Genomic DNA, 12,675 nt, shown 5'->3' on the forward strand with positions numbered 1-12,675 from the left:
CTGTTGGCAGCCTTTGAGATGGGGTTTTACCATTCTTCCTTTGGAAGGGGCTGAGTTTGCAGCAGTTCCTTCTTTTTACCTTACATTTCCAGGGCTAGGTTCCATTTTTCCAAGATCACTTGCCCCAAAACAGATACAAGCAAATCCCGATCTGAAGCTAAAGAAGCTCCTAGCCTAAAGGTTTGCAAGCGACTTCACCTGAGTTACTGACATACATCTTTCTACTGAGAACAGGGAGACGTTGTCCCTCAAACAAGGCACTACAGAAATGCATACACCTGATTGTTGGATCCCTTGGTATCCAAGCCCTCCTACAGCAAAACTACTTTAGAAGCTTTACAAACATTAATACTTGTACACTGCAGAACACAAAACGTAGGTGTGTATATATCTGGTAGTGCTCCAGCTACAGGTTATTGTCTTTCCATGTTAGCTTTGTATGTCCTTAACTATCTAATTAGCTTTCAGATATCAAAAATAATATAAAATCTGTTCAGGGAAGAAAATGTTTCTTAGGTCTAACAAATTCAAGGATGGCTATTATCCATGATTGAATTTTGTCCAGGCTTGTCAATCCCCTTAAGATGCACTTAAGTTATCTGTGCTTATCACAGGCAGCTGCATTTTAGCTGGTACCATTAAGAGTCTGTTACCATGACAATGATAAGTGTGCCTTGTTTACTTTTCTCTGGTTTTAACTGAAGTGTGATGCACAATCCTTAATTCTGATGAGAAATCCAGAAAGCTTCAATATTGCTGTCTGCCTCCCTAATGACTCTCTGCTGGGAGACCTGCATTTTTTGTTGGCAGTTCTCCAGGAATTGAATAGAAGTTTCATCTGACACTAATCAATATGTTAATAACTAGGAGAGCCAGGAAAATTGTTTTTACTGCCCAGCACTTGCAGCTGGTGGAGTCTATTAACACTACGCTATAAGTGGTGACAAATACATATCTAATTTCAAATTGAAATGCTCAGCTGATCTTGCAAAGAACCTATGCTTTCTTTACTTTGCTTATCTTTTGTTTCCTATCTAGGCTCACTGGGAAGGTCTAACAGGGAGGATTATATTCAACAGTTCTAATGGCTTGAGAACCGACTTTGATTTAGATGTGATCAGCTTGAAGGAGGAAGGACTTGAAAAGGTATTTGAGTTCTGCTTTAAACTTAGTAAACTGAATACAAAGGAAAAATAGGAGGTAATTGTAAAACAATGAAAAAACATAATCCCCATCAGCAATATGTCAGATTAATGGCATTTATGAAAATGAAAACCAGTTTGATAGCTGAGATATTGCTTAGAGATGCAGTGATGATTCAACAACATGGGTGCACAGGGATATACCTTGTGAATGTATTTTCTTTCAACACCTGTACTGATTCAAATGCTTCTGGTATTGTGTAATAGAACCAACAATTACCATTGACCAGCTCAGCCATAGTTAAAATTAGACTAAAACAAAATTGGAGATGGGATCAAAAGTTTTCATCTTTTGTTAATCAGATTTTACACTACTGATAAATTGGGTTAACTATGCACACCTGGAGAATTAGCAGAATGAGAGAGCACCCAACCAGCTGGAGAATGAGTTGGAGGATTTTAACTTTGAAATATTATCATTCATAACCAGAGTGAACTTCTCACCAGGTGGAAAAGCGCCATTATCACCAAATAGATTTCAGATCATTGGTGTGGGGGATTCTGGGAACTAAACAGAAGGGTCTTCACTGGTTTAGTTTGTATTTGGGAGAGGCAGTCAAATGTATCGAGGAACAGAGATGCATGAAATGAAGCAAACTTAAGTTCCTCAGGAACCATAAAAATGAATCAAAACAGATTCTTACTTTTATTTAACCTCATTTGTGCTATTTCCATGTTTTCTGCTTTTATTGTGGGATTTATCCTGGCAGGGAAGTCAGGATGGCTTTTTCAGATAGGCCTAGATTTGATGTTGTAATTTATTCCCTAAGAAATCATCAGTGTCTATAATCAGTATTTTTAAAGAAGAACTCTATTACTTCTCATCTGCACATAAAATTTATATCTGGTGGAAATGTAGCAGGATCAGAGAAACAAAGCAGAATACAGTTTTCATGTTCATTCTTGATGCTTCACAAGGGAAAATTGAAGTTATACTGTTAAATGATTTCTCTTTGCTTTTTTTGAAAGAATTATGTCAGGTTTTATAGCCAAATGGTATTGCTAAGTCTAATGATCACCTAAGAAGGCCAGAAGTTTGAGCTGTTACATCTCACAGCAGCTGCCAATAGGAACATCTGGATAACAGTTTATTGAGTCTGTAGCTCCATAGGGGTAGGGAGGAAAAAAAAACTAAAGAAGAAATGCATCCCAAAAATAGTTTAATTATTAGCAACTTTGTTACATTCAGTCAGAATTTTTGGAGAGATTACTTCATAATGTAAAGCCATTTAAGGATTCTCTTAAGGATGTTGCTATTTTGATAATTGCATAATGTCACTCTCCTTTACAGGTTGGAACCTGGGAAACCAACAGCGGGTTGAACATGACTGAGAACCGCAAAGGAAAGACGGCTAATATCACAGATTCATTATCTAACCGGTCTTTAGTTGTTACAACAATCCTGGTAAATTATTATAACTTCCTCTCCTTTCATTTCTGACATAGTGCTATGCTAATGTGGGAAGCTATGAAAAGGAACAGAGAATGTGTGCTATTTTCCAACTGAAATTCGTAGGCCTTGAAGGCACATGAAACATTTAGATAATACGATCAGTTGCTGAGAAACTATTTACTTTTGAGAAAACAAGGCAAAGGTTTCAAGTCCAAGGTGCAAAAAAAAACAACTAGAGAAAAGCAAAACAGCAGACAATGTAAATCAGCAAGTGAGGAGCATGTATTTGGAAAATGTGACCCATGTCGAAAAAAGAGGTAGAGATAACAGAAGGCCAAAGATAATGGGCCCTTGTTGCTCAGTTGTATGTAACATAACTTCCTAAACCCTGATTTCATTTTATGCTTCTAAAAGAACATCATGCACTTTCCTCATTTTGATAACTGCTGTCTGGACATTGACCCCTGTTGGTGGCACTGACACACTGTGTATGATCAGCAAGTTGAGTTTCACTTTTAAAATTCATTCCATTGAAATTGGCATCATATTTTGGCATGTTTAATCCGATCAATTATGGATGAATTTTCTGCCAATATTTTTAGAACAATATTCCGGCTATAAATAGTAACAGGTGTAGATTGTAAACTTTTAAAACTTTGACACATATGTTGCTCTTTTCAATTATAATATAATGCAGGTGGACTGTAGTGAATAGTCAGACTTAAATGAAGTCCAACAGATTTGCATTTTCATTATAATATGTCTCCAGTGATTAGGGAACATAGGAGATGCTTAAGTTGCACATCTCTCATAGTTAAGCTGGATACAAAGTCATGGCAGAGCAGGATAAGAGAACAGCATATTATACTGTGCGTAAAAAAAAAAAAAAAAAAAAAAAAAAAAAAAAAAAAAAAAAAAAAAATTCAGGATAATTAATTATCTACACTGTCGCATCAGTACCAGTGAAGATTACCACTGCAATGAAGTTTTATATTGCCTGTATCCCAGCAGATACTGCAGAATCAGCCATGCTTCTATATAGAACTCTCTTTATAAAGGGAGCTTAATCCAACCCCACCTTCCCCCAGCATCCTATCTTTTGTAAAATACATGACATGATTGTGCATTAGGTTGCAGTTATTTGAGTTCTGGCAGAAATCCATATTCTTCCAGAAATATTGCTCATTGGTACACTGCTCTTCTGAGGCAGAATCACCTGACTCTGCTGCCAGTGGGAATATGTAACTGACTCGAAACTTGTACATGGAGCACATTGAGATTCCAAATTTATTGCTGCCTGCAGATTTAGGAAGGGGGTGGTTTCTCACTGATGCAGTCTAACAAATTACAGGTCTTTGAAAAGGAAGAAGACCTTGGCGATGAGGTAAATGCTGAAAATGTGGTTGAAGTTTACTCAGGACCATATTTCCTCGTTAAAAATAGATATAAAACTATCATGTGCTTAATAATATAGATTGCTTAGTCAATAATAATATATATTGCTGAAACTAATCCATCCAAAGCTATGTGTGTGGTGAGACATGAATCTGTTAGTTGCATTACCCGATTTTTCAATATTTGCTTTAGTTCAGTCTGCTTTTTATATGGCCACTGATGTTAAGATAACAGATCCTAAGGATGTAAAATTGAAAGGGTCTGCTGAAGGTAAATCCAGTCTTCAGGAGCCACTTTTGAACTGAATGCATTTCTCAAAACCTTTGAATCGCCTAATATCATGTTCAATAACCTGTACATTTATTATGTGCTGCTCACCACTTGAAACAGGTACTTTTACAAGCTCATTCTGACTGTAAGGTGTTTGCTGTTCTTTCATAATGAATAAAGTGTGCACTGCAAAATTATTGCCACTTTAATTAGAGGATTCTGACAATGCAAAAACCCACCTGTTTTTCATTTGGTAAAGAAACAAAGCATGTTCCAAAAAAGGATTATTACTTAATTTTAAAGGTAAAATTATGTGGAGGCTTGTTAGCACATTATCATTTGTGTTATCATTCTCAATCACTTAATTCTGGCTGTATGCCTGTGGAAATTATTCAGAGAGACTCAATGTTATTTAACCTGTGTTAGCTATCAGTATTAAGTTCCTTCAAAATATATGGTCCACAACATAAGCCTTAGCCATGCTGATATTTTATGGTTATAGGAAAAACAACTAACTGCAATCATGACTGAAAAGCACATCTCAGTAATAAATAATATCTTCAGTTTTATTATGGGAATGTTCTGAGTATGCGGTTGCTGGAATTTTCAAGAAATTAGTGTAAATGAAAAGATATATTTACACAATTTCTTCTGGGCTTCTGTTGCTCTCTGAACTCCTGGCATGGGATTGGAAAATCAATGCAGAACTTAAAAACTAAGTTTATGATTTGCTGTTACTTTAAATGCAATGTGCTAATTCAGATTGCTTTGTGATGCTATGAGTGGCTATTTACAATAAATATTCCTCCTATTATCGAGCTTCTCTGCAGTTCCACTTTTCGTATCTGGACCTGTACACAGTATGCAGCTTCTGCAGTTTTTTTTATTTTTGTTTAATCTTACAATTTGTTTTGTTGGTTCTCAGTGCCTCAGGAGTAATTGTTACTTCAAATGATAGAGTAAACTATGTGATAGGTAAATGGCATTCCATGACATATCTCACTGATGTTATTTCCACTGAGTTCACAGGAACCCCGCTCCTCACTACAGTTATTTTCTTGCAGATTGAAAAGTCTATCAGGCAGCAAATCTGGGGTATCTCTTGAGACTTTAGGTACAGTGAAATATCCCAATCTCATTATGCTCAAATTATATGCTGTAGGTCCAGTCCTATGGTAAAATGAGAAATCTGTTGACTGAACAGCAATGAAAGTTGTACTAGTTTTCTTTTCCGGATTGTTTACTCTCACTGTTCCAACTTTCTGTTCCCTCGGACTGGCAGGATTGTACTTCATCAGTCATTTGGACACTTTCTTGTCTTCTATATGAACATAATACATGCTATTCATTGCAGTTAAGTCAAGCAGACAATTGGTTCAAATTGCTCACATAAAGGCATCCTTGTGCATTTTACTGAAATAGTCCCACTCAGGCTGAGGAGCAGTGGAGGAACAAAGATTATTTCAGGCATAACATTTGAAATTTATGTCTTTGAACTTAGTTTCTCCAATGTTTTTGTTCTCCTATATTTCTGCCCTGAATAAAAATCCTTCTTTATAAAATAAAATTTCTCATATATAAAATTGCATAAAGTGGAAAGCATACAGTGTGTGTGTGTGTGGGAGCATTTCAATTACTGTGCAGCTGTGCACCCATACAGTTTAGAGGGAACAGTGTTGCTCACGTTGTTTTTCTTTGAATTGGTGATTTATTCTTTGTAATGTGACTACTCTGGGCTTACCTCTGCTGCTATCTATCCATTTCAGCAGCAGTTTCCACCTGTAGAGGCTAGATGGTTTGATTCTAGTGTTGAAGTTTCCATTTGGCCATAACTTTGGCCCTAATTTTATTTCTGACAGGCTAAACGCTATTGATGGGGAAGCTGGAATTTCAAGGATTTAACTTTTCATATGGTTATTGCCTCTATAGCTTAAGCAACACCTTTTCCAAATCTTTCTATGTGCTTATTCTTGGATAGCGGGAATCATTGTTGAAGCTAGATTTTGTTGCCAACTCCTTCAGAAGCTATTAGAGAGCAGCCATCTTAAATTGTGTGTTAATGGCCTTTCCATAGTGCTGTTAAGTAGTAAGAATCTTGTTCCAGCAATGATGAAATTATGTATGAATAACCAAATTAGGATAGTCTATCACTGGACGCTGTTACGTTTGTCCATTCCTACACCATTCCTACATTTCTGATTTGAAAAGCTCCAAAACCTGGGCCTCTGTACCTCCCTCTGCAACTTGATCCTCAACTTCCTAACTGAAAGACCACAATCTGTGCAGATCAGAAATAACATCTCCACCTCACTGATAATCAACACTGGCGCACCTCAGGGATGTGTGCTTAGTCCACTGCTCTGCTCTCTTTACACCCCTGACTGTGTGGCTAGACGCAGCTCAAATGCCATCTATAAATTTGCTGGTAACACAACTATTGTTAGCAGAATTTCAGATGGCGACGAGAGGGCGTACAGGAGTGAGGTATATCAGATAGTTGAGTAGTGCTGCAAAAACAACCTTGCGCTTGTTGTCAGTAAGACCAAAGAATTAATTGTAGACTTCAGAAGGGATAAGATGAGAGAACACACACCAGTCCTCATAAAGGAATCAGAAGTGGAACAAGTCGAAGGTTCTAGGTGACATCACCTCTGAGGATATCTCCTGTGCCCAACATATCGATGCAGCTACAAAGAAACATGATACCGGCTACCTATTATTAGGAGTTTGAGCAGATTTGGTATGTCACCAAAGGCACTTGCAAATTTCTACAGATGTACTGTGGAGAGAGCTTCGAACTGGCTGCATTACTGTCTAAAATGGGTGGGGGAGAGGCTACTACACAGGATCGAAATAAGCTACAGAGAGTTGTAAACTCAGTCAGTTGCATCATGGGCACTTGCCTCTGTAGTATCATAAAACATAGAATAGTACAGCACAGTACAGGCCCCTCGGCCCACATTGTTGTGCCGACCCTCAAACCCTGCCTCCCACATAACCCGCCGCCTTAAATTCCTCCAAATACCTGTCTTGTAGTCACTTAAATTTCACTAGTGTATCTGCCTCCACCACTGACTCAGGCAGTGCATTCCATGCACCAACCACTCTCTGAGTAAAAACCCTTCCTCTAATATCCCCCTTTTACTTCCCACCCCTTACCTTAAAGCCATGTCCTCTTGTATTGAGCAGTGGTGCCCTGGGGAAGAGGCACTGGCTATCCACTCTATCTATTCCTCTTAATATCTTGTATACCTCTATCATGTCTCCTTTCATCCTTTTTCTCTCCAAAGAGTAAAGCCCTAGCTCCCTTAATCTCTGATCATAATGCATACTCTCTAAACCCAGGCAGCATCCTGGTAAATCTCCTCTGTCCCCTTTCCAATGCTTCCACATCCTTCTTATAGTGAGGCAACCAGAACTGGACACAGTACTCCAAGTGTGGCCTAACCAGAGTTTTATCGAGTTGCATCATTACCTCGCGACTCTTAAACTCTATCCCTCGACTTATGAAAGCTAACACCCCATAAGCTTTCTTAACTACCCTATCTACCTGTGAGGCAACTTTCAGGGATCTGTGGACATGTACCCCCAGATCCCTCTGCTCCTCCACACTACCAAATATCCTGCCATTTACTTTGTACTCTGCCTTGGAGTTTGTCCTTCCAAAGTGTACCACCTCACACTTCTCCGGGTTGAACTCCATCTGCCACTTCTCAGCCCACTTCTGCATCTTATCAATGTCTTTCTGAAATTTTTGACAATCCTCTACACTATCTACAGCACCACCAACCTTTGTGTCATCTGCAAACTTGCCAACCCACCCTTCTACCCCCACATCCAGGTCATTAATAAAAATCCCGAAAAGTAGAGGTCCCAGAACCGATCCTTGTGGGACACCACTAGTCACAACCCTCCAATCCGAGTGTACTCCCTCCTCCATGACCCTCTGCCTTCTGCAGACAAGCCAATTCTGAATCCACCTAACCAAACTTCCCTGGATCCCATGCCTTCTGACCTTCTGAATAAGCCTACCATGTGGAACCTTGTCAAATGCCTTACTGGAATCCATATAGATCACATCCACTGCACTACCGTCATCTACACGCCTGGTCACCTCCTCGAAGAACTCTATCAGGCTTGTTAGACATGATCTGCCCTTCACAAAGCCATGCTGACTGTCCCTGATCAGACCATGATTCTCTAAATGCCCATAGATCCTATCTTCAAGAATCTTTCCCAACAGCTTTTCCACCACAGACATAAGGCTCGCTGGTCTATAATTACCTGGACTATCCCTACTATCTTTTTTGAACAAGGGGACAACATTCGCCTCCCTTCAATCCTCCAGTACCATTCCCGTAGACAACAAGGACATAAAGATCCTAGCCAGAGGCTCAGCAATCTCTTCCCTCGCATTGTGGAGCAGCCTGGGGAGTATTCCGTCAGGCTCTGGGACTTATCCGTCCTAATGTCCAACACCTCCTCTGCCTTAATATCAACATGCTCCAGAACATCAACCTCACTCATATTGTCCTCACCGTCATCAAGTTCCCTCTCATTGGTGAATACCGAAGAGAAGTATTCATTGAGGACCTCGCTCACTTCCACAGCTTCCAGGCACATCTTCCCACCTTTATCTCGGTCTACCTTCACTCCTGTCATCCTTTTTTTCTTCACATAATTGAAGAATGCTTTGGGGTTTTCCTTTACCCTACTCGCCAAGGCCTTCTCATGCCCCCTTCTTGCTTTTCTCTGCCCCTTCTTAAGCTCCTTTCTTGCTACCCTATATTCCTCAATAGATCCATCTGATCCTTGCTTCCTAAATCGCATGTATGCTGCCTTCTTCCACCTGACTAGATTTTCCACCTCATTTGTCACCCATGGTTCCTTCACCCTACCATTCTTTATCTTCCTCACCAGGACAAATTTATCCCTAACATCCTGCAGGAGATCCTGCAAAAAGATCATCCCAATTCACACCTGCAAGTTCTAGCCTTATAGTCTCATAATTTGCCCTTGCCCAATTAAAAATTTTCCTGTCCTCTCTGATTCTATCCTTTTCCATGATAATGCTGAAGGCCAGGGAGTGGTGGTCACTGTCCCCCAGATGCTCACCCACTGAGAGATCTGTGACCTGACCCAGTTCATTCTGGATCTGGTATGGTATTCCCCCTGGTCGGCCTGAAAACATACTGTGACAGGAATCCGTCCTGGACACACTTAACAAACTCTGCCCCGTCCAAACCCTTGGAACTAATCAGGTGCCAATCAATATTAGGGAAGTCAAAGTCACCCATGATAACAACCCTTTTATTTTTGCACCTTTCCAAAATCTGCCTCCCAATCTGCTCCTCCATATCCAGGATATCTTCAAGGAGCAATGCCTGAAAAAGCCAACATCCATTATTAAGGATCCCCATCAACCAGAACATGCCCTGTTCTCATTGCTACCACCAGGAAGGGGGTACAGGAACTTTAAAGCACATATTCTATAATTCAGGAACAGCTTCTTCCTCTCTGCCATCTGACCCTCAACTTGCCCCCCTTTACTCTCTGTACACCCATGACTGTGTTAACACTCACAGCTCCAATCTGCTAGTTAAATTTGCGAACAATACTACATTGATTGGCCTTATCTCAAATAATAATGAGGCAGCCTACAGAGAAGAAGTCATCAGCCTGACACAGTGGTGTCAAGAAAACAACCTCTCCCTGAATGTCACAAAAACAAAAGAGCTGATTATGGACTACAGGATGAATGGAGACAAGCTCACCACTGTTGACATCAATGGATCTGGGTTTGAGAGGGTGAACAGCTTCAAGTTCCTCGGTATACACATCACCAAGGACCTCACTTGGTCTGTACATAGAGTCTGTATGGTGAAAAAAAGCACAACAGTGTCTCTTTCACCCAGATGGTTGAAGAAGTTTGGCACGAGTTCTCAAATCCCAAGGACTTTCTACAGGGGCACAATTGAGAGCATCCTGTCTGGCTGTATCACTCTGCCTGATACAGGAACTGTACTTCCCTCAATCACAGGACTCTGCAGAATGTGGTGCGGACAGGCCAGCACATCTGTGGAGGTGAATTTTCCACTATTCATGACATTTACAGCAATAGGTGCGTAAAAAGGGCCTGAAGGATTGCTGGGGACTGGAATCACTCCAACCACAAACCGTTGTGGCTGCTACTAGCCGGAAAAGTGTACCGCAGCGTTAAAGCCTGAACCAACAGGCTCCGGGACAGCTTCTTCCACCAGGCCATCAGATTGACACTGACACAATTGTATTTCTGAGCTATATTGACTGTTCTGTTGTATATCCTACTGTAAAACTATTTATTACAAATTACTGTAACTTACGCATTGCACATTCAGATGGAGACGTAACAAAGGTTTTTACTCCTCATGTATGTGAAGGATGTAAGAACTAAAAATTCAATTCTGAATGGATATTGAACCCATGAACACAACCTCTCTACTTCTTTAAAAAAATTATTTTTGTAATGCTTATTTAAATAAATTATATATAGTATACACATGCACACTTTAATACAGTTTTTTCTGTTATTATGTATTGCATTGTACTGCTGCTGCCAAGACAACAAATTTCCCAACGTACGCTGGTGATACTAAACTTGATTCTGATTCCCTTGCTACTTTTGTCCTTTTAGGTTACAAAGTAGAATCTCTGTTAGTTGCAAAGCTCCCAGTATTAAGCTATTCAAGACCGCTGCAGCCAATTAAGTAATAAACTCGGGCATTCTGTTGGTAGTGACAGAATAGAGATTGGAACTGCACAAGCAATTTGTTAGAACAGTTTATTATTATTCCATATAACTGCTTCTTCCATAGGGGATTCATTCCTATTGAGCTGTGACCAGAAGTATGCCCAGCTCAGTATCTTAAATGATGCTCAGGGTTTTAGGAAGATGAATGCAGGAGTTTTATAGATGCTAGAAAACCTGCCTTGTTGCCCTTCCATTTATAGTATGGCACTGTGGAATTACAGAACTGATAGATGTTCCCAGAAGTTTGAGGTGAAATACAGAGGTTTATTATTTTGGATTCTAAGGTTGAATATTTTATCAGAGTTCTGTCAGGGAAAAAAAGAACATAGGGATATGCATAGGTGTCAGCAGGATCCTGTAGAAGGCATCCTGATGCAGAAAGTAGTTAATGGGTTTCCAGCTCGCTCATAGACACGTGGGGGTGCATGTATTTCCTGTCAGTATATTCTGTACTGCTGACACAAAGTTGTGGAAAATTGATGGCCAGTTTGTGCTCTGATTCAGCTTTTGTGTGAGGGAGTTAATGGTATGGATAAAACTCAGAGTAATGCTTGTTCCTGCAAGAGATGGAGCCAGTGTGTAGGGCTTATTTAATTACATTATATCACAAGCATTTTAAATAAATGTCTATCTAGTGGCAAGGAGATTAGCCTGGAAAAATGGTAATAATCTGCATATTTGGTATCAGTTTCATTAGGCTAAATCTGAGTAGTCAATACCATTTCATCAAAATTGCATTCATAGGATTCTAACAAGTCTAGGATACTTGCTAATGGATGTGGTCAGGTTGTTACTAATAATGTTACTTTTATACTCAAAATATTTGAAGCTGCCTTGAGCATTTGGGTGTTTAAAGTCAACGAATAGCTTTTGACCTGCTACCATGGAGATAGTTAACTGCGATTCAAAACCGCAAGCTTAAACAATTATGGCGCCAAGGTAACTGAAGATTGGAGTTGATATACCAGAGCCTCGAGCATAAGAATCTTGGGTTACCTTCTGGTTTGGAGAAAGAAAATGATTACTTTCCAACTTCTTGTGTATAGGGTATGATTCTGCATATCATAGTGACCCAGCAAGCTGTATCATGACATGAAAAAAAAGCTCAGTTAGTTTGGGTTAAATCAACAGATAATTGTATTAATGAATCCGAGTATTGTGATCACTCATTGTTAAAAATAAAATGAGGCTCTTTCAATTTCCAATGCTACCTTGTTCTTCTATTTTGCTATTCAGCCTGTTTTATTACACTTATATTCTTACATTCTATTCAATGCCATATCTCCCCTGTGGAGTTCAGTGTGGTCTGATACTGATAGATGGACATTGATTACCTAATAATCACAGAACAACACTACTCTGCACACGGTAGAGCTTGCACCTGTTAGTCCAGATCAAACAAGTCTAGCCTGCTCTTTAACATTGTTGTCTGCTGCCTGTGCTGTTCCCAAGGCTGTGGTCATTATTTGTAATCATGCAAGTTCAAACATTTCCTCATGATCTGCTGCCATGATTCAGACAGGTGATGAGGCTTCTAGTAGTGGACATGAAGGGCCTGTTTCCAACTGCTCTGTTATTGCATTTTGACCTCTTGTTGATCAGAGGTATTTAAAACAGCAATTTAA

The 12,675-nt window shown here is 39.7% G+C and overlaps 1 protein-coding gene across 1 annotated transcript in view; it reads left to right on the forward strand.

Moving 5' to 3' along the window:
- Window positions 1-12,675, forward strand: part of grik2 (glutamate receptor, ionotropic, kainate 2) — a 256,121-nt gene that overhangs the window by 68,137 nt on the left and 175,309 nt on the right. The window contains exons 5-6 of the mRNA XM_072250332.1: window positions 1,039-1,146; window positions 2,494-2,607. Coding sequence (XP_072106433.1) covers window positions 1,039-1,146; window positions 2,494-2,607 — 222 coding nt within the window. The remainder of the gene's footprint in view (window positions 1-1,038; window positions 1,147-2,493; window positions 2,608-12,675) is intronic.

Source organism: Mobula birostris, chromosome 2, assembly GCF_030028105.1.
Source record: "Mobula birostris isolate sMobBir1 chromosome 2, sMobBir1.hap1, whole genome shotgun sequence".
NCBI lineage: Eukaryota > Metazoa > Chordata > Chondrichthyes > Myliobatiformes > Myliobatidae > Mobula > Mobula birostris.